Here is a 16,416-nt window from a genome sequence, read left to right as displayed (position 1 = left end):
AGAGTTGTTAGCTGATTATTTAACTGTGTGCCATAAAATGTTAAGTTTAAAAAAACTTTTTAATTGTACATATAGCGTTTTGTGTAAGATATTTTATTGTTTAATAAGGGAAACACACTTTCATCTCCATTACTATTTTTGATAATGAAACTGTGCACTGTGGGCTCCTCCGATGATTTCTGGCTTCTATGGCTGTATGTCAAGAAAGTGTTAGCAGAGATGCAAACCATGTGGGACCTCCTATTTGCTGTGACGCAAACCAGAGTCCTGTCCGGAGCGCAGCTTCGGGGATCCAACTAACAGTCTGGCTTTGGTTCCTCAAGTTTCCACCCTGTTACTGCTGTCCCCGTTTGAGGGGTCCTCCCGGAGCTCCCCAGGTGAAAACACAAGGATTCCACGCAGTCAACCGGAGCTAAGGGATGACACAAAGAAGTTGGGTGATCCAGAAAACCTTGCGGTTCTGACGGTGCTGTTCCGAAAGGCGCAGTCCTCCAGAGACAATATGATGTCTGCTATAGAGACCGGCGTATACCAACCTGCACAGCTGCTCAGCTGGGTCTATATGTCTTTACAAGACACGCAGGGCAGCGCTTTCGATGGCTTCAAAATCGACTCGGACACTTCTCAGGACGCGAACAAGCGCAGCGCAGCGGATCTGAGCTCCAACTATCTCAACAACTTCTTCCATCTGAACAGTGAGGTAGCATGAATAAGATGCTGCGCCATCACATGTTACTGATTAACACTTTAACACTTTGCACGACAGTGTTGCAGCTTGCACTTACCATTGTTGGACAAAACTTTTATCCACGCTGCGCATCTGTAACCCCCCCCCCCCCCCCCCCCCCCCCCCCCCCCCTCTCTCTCTCTCTTCTCTCATGGCTATTTTCGCTGCACGTACAGTAAACCTCACCTGCATGCCTTCATTGGGTCGCAGTGTGGTGGGTGGGCCGTATGTGAATATGTGTTTTGTATCCTGGTATAGTGCCCGAGTGTGTTCAAACTGTTCTGGTGTCAGTAAGCAGCTGGAGGAGGAACGGCAGGTTGAGAAAGATCTCTCACAAGATTTTAGAAATGTTAGAGCTCACTCTGACTGGCCTCTGCATGGTCAGATGTGTAACTCATTGGAGACTGTTGCTTGATTTTATGCTGACCCTCTGACCCTTCTCTTTTACCCATTTTGAAACACTTGAAAATACATAGAAATTTAAACAATTAAAATGTTCTGTTGTAATTGTACACAGGAGATACTGTATGTAAAGGCTACTGTCTGTGAAGACAGAGTAAACTGACAATTGGATGTCTGTGATGCCTTCGGAGTAAACAGACAGCGTCTGCAGCCTGGTCTTCGTGTTTTCCCCACGGTGCCATAGCACCCGTCTCCTCCAGAAGCACAATGATGCTGATTATGTCTTGCCAGCGGGACCAGTTGGAGGAATGCATGACAAAGACATTTTGTTCTGAGGAGGAAATGGACACCATTAGTTCACACAGTAAACACAGTAGAGACTGCACATCTGCAGAAATCAAATAACGCTGGCTGTACTGTCAGAGCGACAAACAGGAGAATCAATCAGGGTGAAGGACTGAGTCATGTGAGATGCTCTTTCATCGTAGGGTCTCCATAGTAACGTTCTGTGTTTTGTGAAATGAGAGAAACTTCTTTGCAGAGCTTAAAATAATAGTTAACTAATCATTGAAGGAAAAAATGTTCTCAAGCAAAAACATCAGACATTTGCTACTCTTCAGGTATCTCTTAACTAGTTTCAGTTATTTTGAAAAATACATAACTAAATGATTGTTCAACAAAAAAAAGAATCAGTAGCTTGAGCTCTGCTTTACATAATCCTGGTTTCAATAGCAGTTATTTATCCTCTTTGTGAATTATTTTCTCTTACAGGCCTTGAATAACAATTTCTACAAAAGGTCCTCACCCTATGGGTCTCTCAACAATATTGTGGATGGCCTGAGCTCTCTGGCGGACCATTTCTCAGACCTCTCCCTGTCTCCCGAGACACGCAAATCCAGCAAGAGGCCACCGCCCAACTATCTGTGCCACCTTTGCTTCAACAAAGGACACTACATCAAAGACTGCCCTCAGGTGAGCCAGACGGTGATGCTGCACATCAGTCGGAAACAGATCCGCAAAAGCCTAAACCGAAACAGCTGTGCAGAGTGTGGGCCATTTAAGTTGTTTGTCAAAAGAGATTTGTAGAATGCATAAAGGGCTGTACGGTTAAGAGAAATAAATCAAGAGTATATGGTGACATGTCTCACAACATTTATAATAGAAATTAAAATGAAATCCATATGCCTACTCACTCTTGTAGGTGCCCACCCCCGATTTTGAATTTAAACTCCAAATTCCAATGTCGGAATATGATGTTTGCATGATTTCCTCAGTGCGAAATAGATTCCTCAGCACATATTTGAATTAGTTGTACTGCGGCAGGCTGGTAATGAGCAGCAGATGCCAGATTTGATCTCAGAGTTGGCCTTAATGAAAGATGATAGGTTTCTGTGTGGGGCTCGGCACAACCTCCTCTCCAAACATGAAAGAAATATTACCACTGCCTTATGTGCAGCTGTGAGTCCTCATTGATCATGTTCAGAAGGAAATGCCTGACATTTGTTAGGTGTAATTGAAATAATCAAACAGCTGGTGGACACGATTTGTCCAGGAAGCAAAATTTATTTTATTCAAATAGCTGATAAACCAGGTCAGCTATATAAGAAGGCTATTAGGTAAATTTCCTTTAGGCTTTTTTTGTTCTTTAATGTAAAAGATGCAACATTGGCATATTAACATGTGAGTTAACATATAAACGTATTTAGCTGTGGTTGTAATAGAAGATTTGTTGGCTACAATTTGTCAGGAAATTGACACTATCAATGCATCTGGATGGTATATACGTAGCAGGAACTGGCAGACTGTTAATTAGTTTTAGGTAAAGAGACAATCTGTCTCTGTTTTGTGGCACACAACTTTGTCATAGTTGTTTTTACAATTTTTGAAGAGTTTCCAGCCTGTATGCCAAGTTAACGAACTGCTGGCTCCGGCTAGGCTACATGCTCCCTTGGCAGACTAGCAAATAGCAAACTTTACAAGCTTTTCTTTTCACTTTCTTTTCAACAATGAGCAAAAATGTTGGTTTATTATACAGGACTCGAACCACAGTTTAGTTTCCTTCTCCTATGTTCTCTGAAAGTTCATCGCTGACAACAAGGAGAAGATTGATGCAGATCAGTATGGAACACAGGCCTTGTAGGAATGTAAGGAATTTGGAGAAAATATTCTGCATTGAACCTATAGTTCCTAACACTTTCACATCTGTGCACACTTGGCAGTTTCACCGAAACAATGTCTGACTTTCATTTTCAGAGTTTCAGAAATGAAGTGTTTGGATTGAAGTACCCTCAATCTAAATAATGAAACTAATCTCTGAACTATTTTTAAAGCACACCACCAGCACACATACACAGATGAGATGAAATACTGATCAACCCATTGTCACCAAAACATCATCAAAACTTGTTTTTTGGGGGGGTTTCTGGAATTAAGACATCTGGCAGACTTTTCTTTAAGTGTTTTTTTCCAGCACATAATCAAACGCTTCGTGTTGACTATTGTGCCTGAGTTGTCTCATCGCTGCTGATTGGACCACTTCGCAAGCCTTTCACTCTCTGTGAATTTGCCATTGTAGAATCATTAGGAGTGATACTACAGGCTCAGCATCCCTTTTATTCAGAGGCGTCTTCATTTTTTTTCTTGGAAAAGGGTTTCAAGCTAAACCAAACTGGATGGGAGGGGACATAATTTTCAAGCCACTCCAGAGACGTGCAGAGTGCAGGTCGTGAATCTGGGTGAGCTCATCCAGAACGTTCACAGTTTCCTGAAGTCACTCTTGTATTTTCATGGTAGTGTTCTTTGAGCTTTTGCCTAAAAAAAAGCTTTTCACTCAGGAGTGCTCTATATTTTTCTCCATTCTCCAAGCCACCGTCGCAGCAACATTTCCTAATAGAGGAATGCTGCCCTCACCATATTTGACTGGAGGGGTGGTATTAATGGGGTGATGTCCAATGCTTGGTTTTCTCCACATATGCCAACAGTCTGGATAGAGACTGATGGATAGACACTGACTGAGTAGGGATGGCAGGGCCAGATGTTGTTCCTTAGAGGAGCACTGTGGGAAAGATGGAAACAGAAAAATATAAAGAAATCCTGAGGAAAAGCCTTTTCCTTGGTACTAAGAATGTGATGCCGGTGCATTTGTTTAGAGCGCAAAACCAGCAAACTCTCTATAGTTTGCAGTAGTGAAATTAATTTGAATTGGACAGCTATGGGTAGCCAGTGGCATTCGATGAAGAACGGAGTTACATGTGCCCTTTTGGGTTGATCAAACACAAATGTTTTTTCAAATCATGTTTTAGGGGCTTTACTGTGCATGTTGGAAACCCCTCCAGAAGAACATTGCAGTAGTCAAGGCAAGCGAGAAATAACCATGACCTATACCAGGAGTTGGTAAGCATACTCAGTCAGATCTAGGAAGCCCGATGTTGGCTCTAAACCTCTTCCATTTCAGAACAATGAAGGCTGTTGTGCTTTTGGGAACTTAAAATCCTGCCGGAATTATCTTGTATCCTTCCTCAGATCTGTGCCTTGTCTGAATCTTGCCTCGGAGGTCTATAGACTAGTCTTTTGACCTCCATTCACTCTGAATGAAGGTCTGCCACCATCAACTGCCAGAACTTACATAGACAATTGGGTATGTTTTTGATTATTTCCCAGAAATTCAGTTAGACGCAGCTGGACTTCAGTAAGGAGGATTGGGATTTTCAGTCTTTTATTTATTCTTATTAAAATGTGCGTGGGCCGATGAGAAAAAAATTTATCAAATATATTTGTCTGAAACACAACAAACGTTGAAAACTTGGAAAGGCCTGAAAGCTCTCTGTCAGCACTAAAATCTTACATCTTGACAGAGTAGACAATCAGTGCATCAGCTGTGAAAGCTCGTAAAGTTTAGCAGTCATTAGGTTGCGTCTCTTCTCTGATGTATGTGCTGACCAAAAAGTGCACAGAAAATGGTGTGTACCACATGTCATCTAATTCTTTGATAAAAAATGTGATTTAACACTTCTTATTTGCATGAATGTGCTTTGGATTTGTTGCAGACTTTCATAATTAAGTGGTTTTCAGTCAAATTGTCAGTAAGATGAGAAAGGGACCATGCAGGTATAGAGTATGTAGGGCCTTTAACAGCCTTTTTTTGTAGAGGAATGTGGTCAGTATCAAACCTGAAAGTTACCCTCTTGATGGAGACATATGATACTTCAGTATCAGGGAGCCTGAGGTGGTAAATAATGATTGAAAAGTAAAAGTATAAGTGCATACATTTGGGTTGCAGTTGTTCTTAAAGACAGGAAAAACACTGTCTACTCAGCATGTCAACAACTGCACTCAGCACCGCACACTGCAGAGTTGGGTACTGGCCTCAGGAGGAGGTTAAGACGTCAAAGGATGATTTTTTCTTTTTCTTTGCAGCCGCACCCTTCAGAATCTGCAAAATGTGGAAACCATTTATGTGTCTGGCTCTCTGCCCACGCTTGCTCTGCTTTCGAAAGATGATGTCAGATTTTATCATGTGTTGTTAATATTTCAGACCCAAAGTGGTGATTGTGAAGCTGTCGTCATGACAAAAAGGTCTCTTCAGTTTAACGTTCTTCTGAAGCTGTCACTAATGAACAGTCTACTTTTTGTTCTTGTTGGTTGGAATCTGAGGCATTTCATGGCTTGAGACAGCTAACGTTCATACTTTGGTATTAATTGAATTGCTAAGCTGACAGTCTTGCTTCCTTTGCAAAATGTTGATTTTAAGATTGTTACAAATAACCTGATGTGTGTAAGTTTAACACCTTTCACCCCCTCATCCTTGGGCCACAACATTTTAATGACACTTTGTCAATTAAGTAGCTGAACCTGGTTACTATAAAAAGTAGAGCCAAACGACAGAGTGCTGACAGTAGATGGGTGTATGGTGGGAAGGGCTTGGAAAAAATAAGGAGAGCATTGTTTCTGTAGAGGGGCTGTGGAATCAAAGGTCAGGAAGTCAGGCTGTATTGTTCGTACAGCTCCTCATGGTTGGAGTCATCTCCGTCTCTCTGCCTGTGCAGAGAAGCGACTGTCAGACTCACATTTAAAAACCCAGAGAGTGAGCTGCCTAGAGACGACAGCATCCACAATGTGTTTTTGGAAACAGTGAGTTGTATAGGAAGTGGGTGTACGCCTTTACAGTTACAGTTGAATCAGTTTTGAATGGAGAGGAAAAGCCTGCTTCAATAATCAAATGGGAACTTTTGATAATTGCAGGGAATCATGGAATTCCTTAATTTATATTTGGTTCTTAAGGGTAAACAGAGATATTTTTAGCTTAAAGATCCAGTTTGACAAAAGTATTAACTGCAAAAATAAATCCAAATGAACTACCCTCCCCTTTTAGCTTGGCATGTAAAACTATTGTAGTCACAATGAAATGCCTGCTCTAGAGCCAGTGTTTAGCCTGTAGCCACATGGTAAACATGGCAGGGTAACAAGTAGTGGGACCCATGGTGATTTCGGAGCCTATCCCAGCTGTCATTGGGCAAGAAGCGGGGTACACTCAACCATCCACGTTCACACTCACCCCTAGGGTCAATTTAGAGTCACTAATTGCATGTTTTTGGGTGGAAGCTGGGAGAACTAAACACAGAACGCAACACAGAAAGGCCCCAGCCAGGCCTGTGGCAACGGTGCTAACCACCACACCACCGAGCAGCCCCACTTGATTCTACTCTGATGAAATTATGTTATATTGATATTAAATTTCTACCAAAGTTTTGCCATATGTAAATTCAGTCTTTGTCGCTTATCATTAAATGACAAGTTTGACATTTAACCAATAAATAATTTAGCAATTTGGCAATAGACAAAAGTAGAAAAAAATCTGCTTTCTCTGGCCTATTTCAATGTGTTTTGAATGCAATTTGAAAAAAATCCATTATAGCTGAATAAAAACAACCCGTAAGAGCCAGGAGGAGTATTTGTTGTATCAATCATTGCCACTACTACAGCTGCCATAGTTACTGGTCTGTATGTATAAAGCTGGGTACTTGGTTTCCATGTCTATGTGAGCACACTGATTGGATATTGAAGTTACAAAGGCCTCGTGGCTGTGTAAGCCCTAAACTGGCTTTAAAACAGTCTCCTCCAAAGGGAGGGGTTTTGATGGATGAGCTGAAGCACAGCATAGAGGAAGGGGCACACAAGTTGTATTTTTCCAAATTTTCAATTTACCATGACAGAGTTTCCCAAAATATTAAACTTTGAATATAAAATTCTGCTGTATCCAGCGCTTACAAGAAATCAGTTTTTTTTTTAACAGACCAACAAACAGAACAAATCAAATTCTTGCAGTTTAAGTTGTTCTTTCAATGGATGGCTAAACATTTTGAAAACTGTCCTTAGTTCTTGTTGAGACAATTGATTCTAATATAAGTCTAATCCGTCTACAAGCCCCTCTAAAGTTCACTAATATCCATACAGTCTCTGGTCTAAACCCAGTTTTAAACTTTGACCCTGCCATTTGTCCCTATCCCTCTGTTTGGCAGGCGCAAGGTATCCCCTTTAGGGATTCAAGGAGTATGAGTCATCTAGCCATGAAGGGGTAGATGATCAGTATTCTTTGATCCCCGAAAGTAAAGGGAGCATCAAATGCACTGCAAAATGGAGGGGCCAAGAGGAGAATTTGAGACTGGGCCTACATAAAAGAAGGGTGTTATCTACATTCTTTCTAATGGTCAGCAGGGGGCAACATATCTGGTTGCAGCAAGAAGTCAGATTAAATAAAAGTCAGAAAAATAGACATTTTCAACCACTCCCAGCATTTGCCATGAAGCAAACATGGAAGTGCCTCTAAGTGAAAACAGCAATATTTTGAACTACACAATGTGCCTCCATTCAGGTGGAACAATGTAGTTCACAGGCAAGTTTCGAACTGGGCAATCCCACACAACTCTGACTGATTACTGTTGCTTTGGTCCTTTTGTTTTACTGCTGATAGCTGTCTTATCTACACGCAATATTCCGTCTGTTGCTTTTGGCAGAAGCATCTGCCAAGGAGGACAAGCAAGATAGAGGAAACCCTGGAATGTGGGGTAGATAGACTCCCTTTGATAAACAGCATCTGTAATCCGTTCAAAGCTAATAAATTTATAGGAAAATGCTGCAGAGCTCAGCCTTTACGTGGTTGCATGTTTTAAATATGACATCAGTTTTTCTGGATGGATTTTAGGATTTTACATTGCAGTTTTTCCAGTTTGAACTACAACTGACACGTTTGCCTTTTCTTTTCTTTTTCTATGGTAGTTACAAACCTACCCACCTACTTTCCATACCCCATGTTTCCAGCTGAAGCTGGGAATTTTTTGCATTTGGGTTTCTTGTTTGTCTGCCAGACCACCTGCCCCTGCCATTCACTCATTGTGAAACATAACACTGGTTTACAGCTGTATATGTCATCAACATGAGTAGAGCTCAGACATTGGACTCAGCAGTGTGCATATTGGCAGCTTATTTTCCCCCAATAAAAACAGTTCTGTGTGAGAAATAGATGCTGAGAAGTAAAATGTACGTGAATGTGTGTGTGGGGGGGAAATATTCAGTGTGTTTAAAGGCTCTCGGGAGAGCTGTCTGAGAAAATACAAAACCAATCACCTGCCCTTTGACCTCCTGTTGTTTGTATCTAATTGCATCTGTTTGGACTAATCCAGTCAGGATTTCAAATATGCAGTATTTGTAGAAAAACGCTTTGTGCTATGTCTGCATAAAGTCATCACTGAACATATTGATGTTTCTGTAAGGGAGGTAATTGGCCCTTGTTTGTTTTTAAAAAGATGAAGCACCATTGGGTGAGACAACATTTAGCTTCCACTGGCCAGCCAGCATCTTGCCTCCTTGAATCATTAAATTGGGGTTTGTGCTTATCAGTTTGGTAAAAAGGTTTAATATACATTTTAAACCTGTGTTGAAGATGGAACTACTGAGTTTAGCACCTAGAGAGCAGGAGTGCGTGACCACGACAATGACTTGCCGGTGTAGTTACTTTCTAGCTACGCTGTCTGTTAAAGTGATACTTTAGTAGATGTTCTGGAGCTGATTTATTGATAAAATGACACCGAGCTGTCAGTGGAAAGAATGAGATGTTCATTTATGACACTGATTTTCATCCGAACAGTTGGATTTTATGGACATTTTAATTTGCAATTCAACTGATTTAGTTGATGAATATGTTAGATATTCCTTATTTTCTTCAATTGCGCCTGCCATTTCACCTCCATTACAGTCCACACAGCGTCCCAATTTGTTCATAGATTGCATTTTTATTGAAATATATCCTCAGAACATTTCTTTCAGATGCTTTTCCATCAGTACAAAAAACAGCCCTTCTTAGTCACTTCAGTGTAAAGCATTCAGTGTAAAGCCATTTACACTTCATCTTATTTGGTCACTTTTACTATTGGAAAGCTGCTCAGTGAAGTAGAATCCGGCCCAAGCTGATATTTCCCAAATAGCTTATTTTGTTTGACAAACACTTCAGAGACACAAAGATATTCATTAGACAACAATTTAAACAGAGGAGAGCAGCTAATGTTTTCATTTGCATTGGAGAGACCATAATCAGTGACTCTTTGGCATTTATACTGCACAAATAATTTGAGAAAGAGTCTTTTATTCCTGCCAATTAAACATTTACTCATTTGACTTCACTTGGTAGAAGAAACAATTGCTTCTGGAGATGATAGATTTCACCAAATAATAAAAGCTTTAGGCACTTGAAGTGGGATGAAGTCTTACTGCAGTGGATTCCAGTCCAGGCCTTAATGTGTTGTTTTGCTTTGGTAACAGCTGGTGGGGGTCTGACACAAATTAAACTCTGTGAGGGAGAGTTAGCACAGTGGTTTTGTTAGTGTGGAGTAATTGACCACATGGTATCCAGTGGGCTTGTGCTCCAGGTTGAATATCTCATGGGGGTATAGGAGTGCGGTGAGAGGGAGGGGGGTGAGGAGGGGGAGGGGTGGGGATTTGGAGTACTCCATTGTTTATCCTGATGGTTTCCAGATGATGGCAGCCACCTCCTGGGCCTCTTTCAACAGGGTACAATGATCTTTGTATCAAGCTTATCTTAGCTCTGTCCACTCTGAGGCTGATTAAGGGCCACAATATGGTTGTCAAAGTTACGGTTGATGGAGCAAATATGTTTCAGTATACATAATAAAATAATTTGATATAAATTAATCCTAAAACAGTTTTTTCTCAGGCTGCAGAAATCTTCAATTAAACTCGAAGTTTCTGCTTTGGGTTTTTCTGTTTGACGAAGATAATGAGCCCACTGTTGTATGCTCATCCATAGCCACTAAAGCCCAGTACCCAGATAAAAGATGTCTCAGTTTTACATTTCTAACTTTCATTTGGTTTTGAGGAAAATAAAAGAGAAAAATAAGAAAAGATAAGATCTTTTCGACGGGATAGTGTCGTCATAATATGATCATATCTTAATACTGATTAAAAAGTACCTTAATGTTTGCTTTTCAAGTCAGGCAACATGACTGTTATAATTTATCATGGTAAAAAAAAATTTATCTTGGATGTGTGCAGATGATGTAATGCCCTGTAATGTTTGATTTTGCAATGGTGTGTGAAGTACACAGATAGCTTGGCAGTGGATTTGTACATTTTTCCACCTTCACTCTATCCATTCTTCTCTCTGTAAGTCATTTAACTGTTAGGTCAAAAAGTGGGATGTATACTATGTGGTCTGTCAGGGTCAGTGACATCTTTGATGTGACCAGTGGAAACTCTGGAGTGTGCCATGCCCTCTGATGCCCTGTGGGCTTCAGGCTGTAGGTTGAGTTTGTTTAGCTTGTTCTGAAGAGTGAAAGCTGTTTCCTCCCTCAGGAAAATGATGATCTGTCCTCTCGCCATGTAGACACCCGAGAATGTGTGGGTTGCCATCAAAAGTGACCTCTTATAGTGCCTCATTGTGGCTGAATGATGCAAACACAGGCGTGGAAATGCTTCAAACTGGCCGCGTTAAAAAAGTTGTTGTCCTGAAAATTATTTAAACAATCTGGGATTCATTTTGAGCGTGACATATATGCTTTGAAATCAAAACAATACCTGAAGTGGTTGAGATTCAGTCTTAATTTGAATTTGCCCTACTTTTCAGCAAAGGTGCTTGTCACTTAAAACTTTTTGGGGGGGAGGGGGGAGGGGGGGGGGTGTTCAGGGTTTTGTCATGTTGCAAAAGTGCAGAGTTCATCTGGGTTTTATTTCCTGCCTTCTCTGATCTGTGCATTCTGATTGGTGTGTTGGGGGAAGCTGGGAGGGATGACTGAGAGCCTGAGGTATTTGTCCTACAGCAGTGTGGCCTCTCCCATTGGTCCCCTCTACAGGCCAAGGCCTCCTTCATGTCCCCCTGGGACCACAGCTGGAGGGAGGGAGCTCATGTCTAATGGGAAAGTCGAGACTCTTTTTTTTCACTGTCCAACAAATAAATTGTGTCTAATAGTATATTACAACCTCTTTTGAATGAGTTTAAATGAATGCGTTTAAATTCAAAAGAGGTTCCTTTACAACCAGTTCAGATACAACTAACTTCTATGGGAAATGTAAGGCTCATTTAACACTATAAAGCTTAGCCATCAAAGCAAATAATCATCCAATTCCACAGACAAAACTTAACTCTCTGGACCCCCCACAGGTCTGCTATCACTTCCCATTGCAATCACATAAATCTTTGAGTTGGCTTCCTTCCAAAGAAACTAAACATGTCCGTCAAGTCTCCTCCTAAAGGTGGTGAGAGGCAAAAGCCATAATGTTTGCCGAGCTGTTAAGGCTTACATGCCACAGTTGGGTTGCACATGAGGACAATAATCCAGAAAGTGTGTGCTTCCAATTCTTTTGCAGGCTCGACCCAAAGGTGAAGGCCTGACCCCGTATCAGGGAAAGAAGAGGTGTTTCGGTGAATATAAGTGCCCTAAATGCAAGAGGAAGTGGATGAGCGGGAACTCCTGGGCCAACATGGGACAAGAATGTATCAAGTGCCACATTAACGTTTACCCTCACAAGCAGGTAACTGTACATCTGAGCAGAGGTCATCAGGAAACAGGCTTCAGATCCTGTTCATGTGAACTCGATGGAGTGTTAAACGGGCCCCTCGCACTGTTTTAACCTGACCCGTGCAGTCCAAACCCTCACAGGAAGACACTGCTTCACTGCACTCGATGTGCCAGTAAAGTAACATTGAAGTAAGACATGTGCAGTGGCCACATGCTGTCACAGTATATTTCCTCGTAGCATGACTGTTGAGGCAAAAAGCTGCTTTAAGTCAGAACAGGCGCTGGAAAAAGTGTCTTCATCCTTTTCTTTTAGGAGCAACTGTTTGGTTGCTTCACAGTTTAGTCCAACTGTTTGAGTCTTGAGGACTTAGATGAAGTTCTGCTTATACACAAATACAAGGTAGGATGATGATAGTTAGCTGAGAGGTAGTAAAGACAGAGGTTAGTTAATTTAAAATCTGAATGAAAGATAAGAGTTTTATGTTAGCTAAATTTATTTTTCTGGTCTTCTCATGAAACCAATAAAACCACCTGGATCAGGGTCTTTTTTATTTATTTTTTTACAGACGTTAAGTTTAAATTCACCCGTGCAGTGAACAGCATGAACGTTTGGACGCCATCACCCATTTGCCACGATCCCCCATATCGGATTAACTGAATTTCTTTACCTTCTCCACGGGTCATTAATGGTGTTAAACATAACTACCGTGGACAGAAACCGTGACGCTGTGGAATGATCCTCTTTCTTTGTTCCAGAGACCTCTGGAGAAACCGGACGGCTTGGATGTGTCTGACCAGAGCAAGGAGCATCCACAACACCTGTGTGAAAAATGCAAAGTCCTCGGCTACTACTGCCGTCGCGTGCAGTAACAGCCTCTGCTTGCCTGACAAAGTTTTATATAAAAAAAAAAAAGAAAGGGATGGTGATACTGAAGTCTCTAAAAAAGACATGCTAATGAATAGTTATTGTACTGCCATACATCTAATGGTTCATGATTTATCCTCTCTGACACTGTGACTCTTGGTAGAAGAGGCTCCGTCTCTGCAGTATCTCTAAAAGGAGACGAGTGCTTCTGACTTCGCTGGGTTCTTTTAAGACGCTCTTGTTATCTCTGTGTGAATATTCATTTAAAATCCTAACTATGAACCATGAATCCTGCCAACTGTGAATGAAGAAATTTTGTCTCCGTGTCCGTTTCCACTCCAACATGTCGGAACAAAAAGTCTCAGACGAAGATTCTCTATTACTTGTTATTTGTATATTTTTTAGAAATAACTTATATATTTTTTTTTGTATAAAATATGCAAGTCTTCGCTAAGAAAGTGTTGCAGTATTAATATGTCTGCAATCATATCTGTATTATTAGCACTAATGGGTATATCATTTCTGAATATATTTTGAAGCCATACTGTTTTGTTGAATATTACTTTTTGGAAAGGATTACCTTAGCCAACTAACACTTATTTTATGTTTTTGATAAACTATGTACAACTGGTTGTGAACACACCTCGCAGGTAGTTCATGATGAGAACACTTTGAAATATGAGGTATAAATCTTTTCTTTACTAACAAAAGGTAATCGCAACTGCTATAACTTGGCTAAAAAACACTCAAAGGGCTTTTTTTGTGGAACATCTTATCACGAGACAAAAAGCATTTAAATATAAGATGAAAAATCTGAAAGCACCAGGAGTCATATAGGTTTAAGCAAAGACTGCGTGTGCTTGTTGCCTCCCAGGATACATTTTCCCTGTTGTTTTGGTAATAAATGAATATGGGACAGAATTATCATTTTGACGTCTGCTTAAAATGCTGTGAAACATTTAATGTGCCTTAATTGGAGTAATGCGATTATTCTTGCATTAAAACTTTTTTTTTTTTTTTTTCAAAACATGTTTAATGTGTTTCTGATTATGTCTCAAATACTAATGTACTTCGTACAAGCCTGTACTTGTTTTAAATGCCTCTATAGATGAGAGGACTCTATTAGTGTCTTTGGAGGTCTGGCTGGGAACAGATGCTTTCTCAAACATTTACCGATCAAGACGTTACACATTTGTACGTCTCGCAATACTGTTGAGAACTTGAGATGTTTTACTTAACAAAAAAGTAAAATTAGGAATTACTTTAATACAGTCTTGTGCTATAATTTGCCTGAAGTACATGAACAGTACCCAAAGAGTCAAAGTGATTTGGACCGGTAAAGAAGCAGTTTCTTCATCAGATGCGATTATACCGACAGAAACATTCTTCCTGACAAACCTTGTAAGCAAATTAAGTACTCAACTGTATAAGATCAGTAGTCAAACAGCTTTAATTCAGCCAGTTCCTCAAGTGTGGTTCGTCCATTAGAATGAATCCATTAAACCAAGTAGCAATGACAACCATATATATTTAGAAAAATATATACCCATTGTAACATTTAAATGCCACTTTACCAAAAAAAAAAACAAAAAAAAAAAACGGAAAAAAAAAATGAAAAAGGAAGAAAAGTTTTGTTTGAAATGCAGCGGAACCACCGAACACCACTTTGTAAGTTCATATTTTATAGCACAACACAGCTGACTGCTTTCATTGCAATCCAAAGAAGCACAAACAGCTTTTGAGTACCGACATAAAAAATAAGTGAGTTTCTGAGATAATCTATTTTCAGCACAGAGAGGTAGTACTCTGAGCCCTGACTTAAGAAAGAGCCTCTTTCACTCCCGACCCTTCTGTTAAGATTACAGCAGGAGATGAGACTATGACTGCGCCCACTGCTCGCACGGGAGTCTACTTAAGCTCTCCACAGTCTGTGATAGAGATCCTTTTGGAGGTTCGCCCAGTCCGTGAACCGTAGGACTCCACTTTCTTTACCACGTCCAGTCCCTCCTTCACGCTGCCAAAGACAACATGTCTGCCATCCAGCCTAAATGAAGAAGAAGAAGAGGTTTGTTTTAATATCGCTGCCTCGAATAGTGAGATGATCCATGTTGACTCGCCGCTTTCTGCTGAGCAACGAGACGGTCCCTGCTGTGATTCTGCCACTTTAAGTCCCATGCAAACATCAATATAATTTTTTTTTTTTTTAATTTTGCTTTCATGGCAGGGATCTCCAGCTTTTCCCAGCAAGGAGAGCACTGAACAGCCCCCGCTGTGACAGCACTATCGGACCTTTTAGGTAATCTATACCTGGACTGTAAAGACTCCCTGTTAAGTTGCTTTACACCCTGTACTAGAATGAAAAACACAAATATCAATCATTAGTCTGAAATGACTGAAATTGTACCAATATAAAGGATTTTCCTTTTCCATGAAGTGTGGAGCTCACAACGCTCACATATTTTATGTTTGCAGTATCTTAATTGCACGTGGCCGCTCACATAATCTGTTTGAAGACATTTTCGCTCGTGATAAACGCTGCAGCTTCCCAGAAAATACTAATTTATAAGAAATACTAGAGAAACGGAACAGAATAACACAATACACACACCAGCTCTTTTCAAAAGGTATTTGCCTACCATTCTGTTTTAGCAGTGCAGATGAAGAACTGGGATCCGTTGGAGTTGGGTCCAGCATTGGCCATAGACAGAATGCCTAAAACAACGAATTTCGATTCAGTACTAAACAGATCACCATCACACAGAGTAGCACGTTGTAAAAATGTTGGGAAACACTTAAATGCTCCATGAGCTTCAATGGAAAGGTGAAAATGCTGCCACCTGGTGGCAAGACATTAAAATGACAAAACTGTTGCAATATCGGACAGTAGGAATACTATTACCCCATAATTATGATTAATACTTGAAACTCTCTTATAAATTTAACATAGGACATCCATGACCTTTGCATGAGTCTCTGCAGTTATATCAAAGGAGAAATGGCGAACGAGTGGCGATGGCAACAGCCACCAAAGGGAAGGGGATATTACCAGGTCCAGTGTGCTTGAGCTTGAAGTTCTCATCAGGAAACTTCCAGCCATAGATAGACTTTCCTCCTGTTCCATTGTGGTTCGTAAAGTCGCCACCCTGAAGCCACAAAACACATCGCTGTGTCTACATTGACAAGCTCAAAGGACAACAAACGCACACAGTAGAGGAAATTAGAAGAAAGGCGCACCTGGCACATGAACTGAGGGATCACTCTGTGGAAAATCGAGCCCTTGTAACCAAAGCCTTGCTCCCCCGTGCACAGTGCACGGAAGTTTTCTGCAAGTGCAAAACTTTGCGTTAACTTCTCTGTCAACTGAAGCTCACACAAGGGAAATTTGGAGAAAAATG

General features: G+C 40.7%; 2 protein-coding genes across 3 annotated transcripts in view; one reads left to right on the top strand and one right to left on the bottom strand.

Annotated features, from left to right (window-relative positions):
- Positions 1 to 16,416, bottom strand: part of ppifb (peptidylprolyl isomerase Fb) — a 96,083-nt gene that overhangs the window by 79,067 nt on the left and 600 nt on the right. The window contains exons 3-6 of one of the 2 annotated variants that reach the window (XR_011909227.1): positions 16,256 to 16,344; positions 16,068 to 16,164; positions 15,658 to 15,733; positions 14,467 to 15,065 (exon numbers count right to left, since the gene is read on the bottom strand). Coding sequence is in view for 1 of the 2 variants with exons in the window: in XM_072374065.1 (XP_072230166.1) it covers positions 14,930 to 15,065; positions 15,658 to 15,733; positions 16,068 to 16,164; positions 16,256 to 16,344 (398 nt within the window). In the remaining variant the exon portion in view is untranslated. Of the gene's footprint in view, positions 1 to 14,460; positions 15,066 to 15,657; positions 15,734 to 16,067; positions 16,165 to 16,255; positions 16,345 to 16,416 lie in introns of those variants that run through there. The other variant, XM_072374065.1, reaches the window with a different exon arrangement.
- On the top strand, positions 273 to 14,040 carry LOC140278937 (zinc finger CCHC domain-containing protein 24-like). The gene is made up of 4 exons (XM_072374064.1): positions 273 to 700; positions 1,901 to 2,101; positions 12,005 to 12,169; positions 12,913 to 14,040. The coding sequence occupies exons 1-4, from the start codon at positions 503 to 505 to the stop codon at positions 13,024 to 13,026; spliced, it is 678 nt and encodes a 225-aa protein (XP_072230165.1). The 5' UTR covers positions 273 to 502; the 3' UTR covers positions 13,027 to 14,040.

This window comes from Leuresthes tenuis, unplaced genomic scaffold, assembly GCF_036924035.1.
Source record: "Leuresthes tenuis unplaced genomic scaffold, fLeuTen1.0.hap1 SCAF_20, whole genome shotgun sequence".
Taxonomy (NCBI): domain Eukaryota; kingdom Metazoa; phylum Chordata; class Actinopteri; order Atheriniformes; family Atherinopsidae; genus Leuresthes; species Leuresthes tenuis.
This window is presented reverse-complemented; position numbering and strand designations above follow the sequence as displayed.

What these genes read in the sequence shown, in the direction of transcription:
- LOC140278937 (XM_072374064.1), top strand. Translation starts at nt 503, where the DNA reads ATGATGTCTGCTATAGAGACCGGCGTATACCAACCTGCACAGCTGCTC. An exon ending in ACATCAAAGACTGCCCTCAG is followed by an intron (nt 2,102 to 12,004) that starts GTGAGCCAGACG and finishes ATTCTTTTGCAG; the next exon opens with GCTCGACCCAAAGGTGAAGG. An exon ending in ACGTTTACCCTCACAAGCAG is followed by an intron (nt 12,170 to 12,912) that starts GTAACTGTACAT and finishes TCTTTGTTCCAG; the next exon opens with AGACCTCTGGAGAAACCGGA.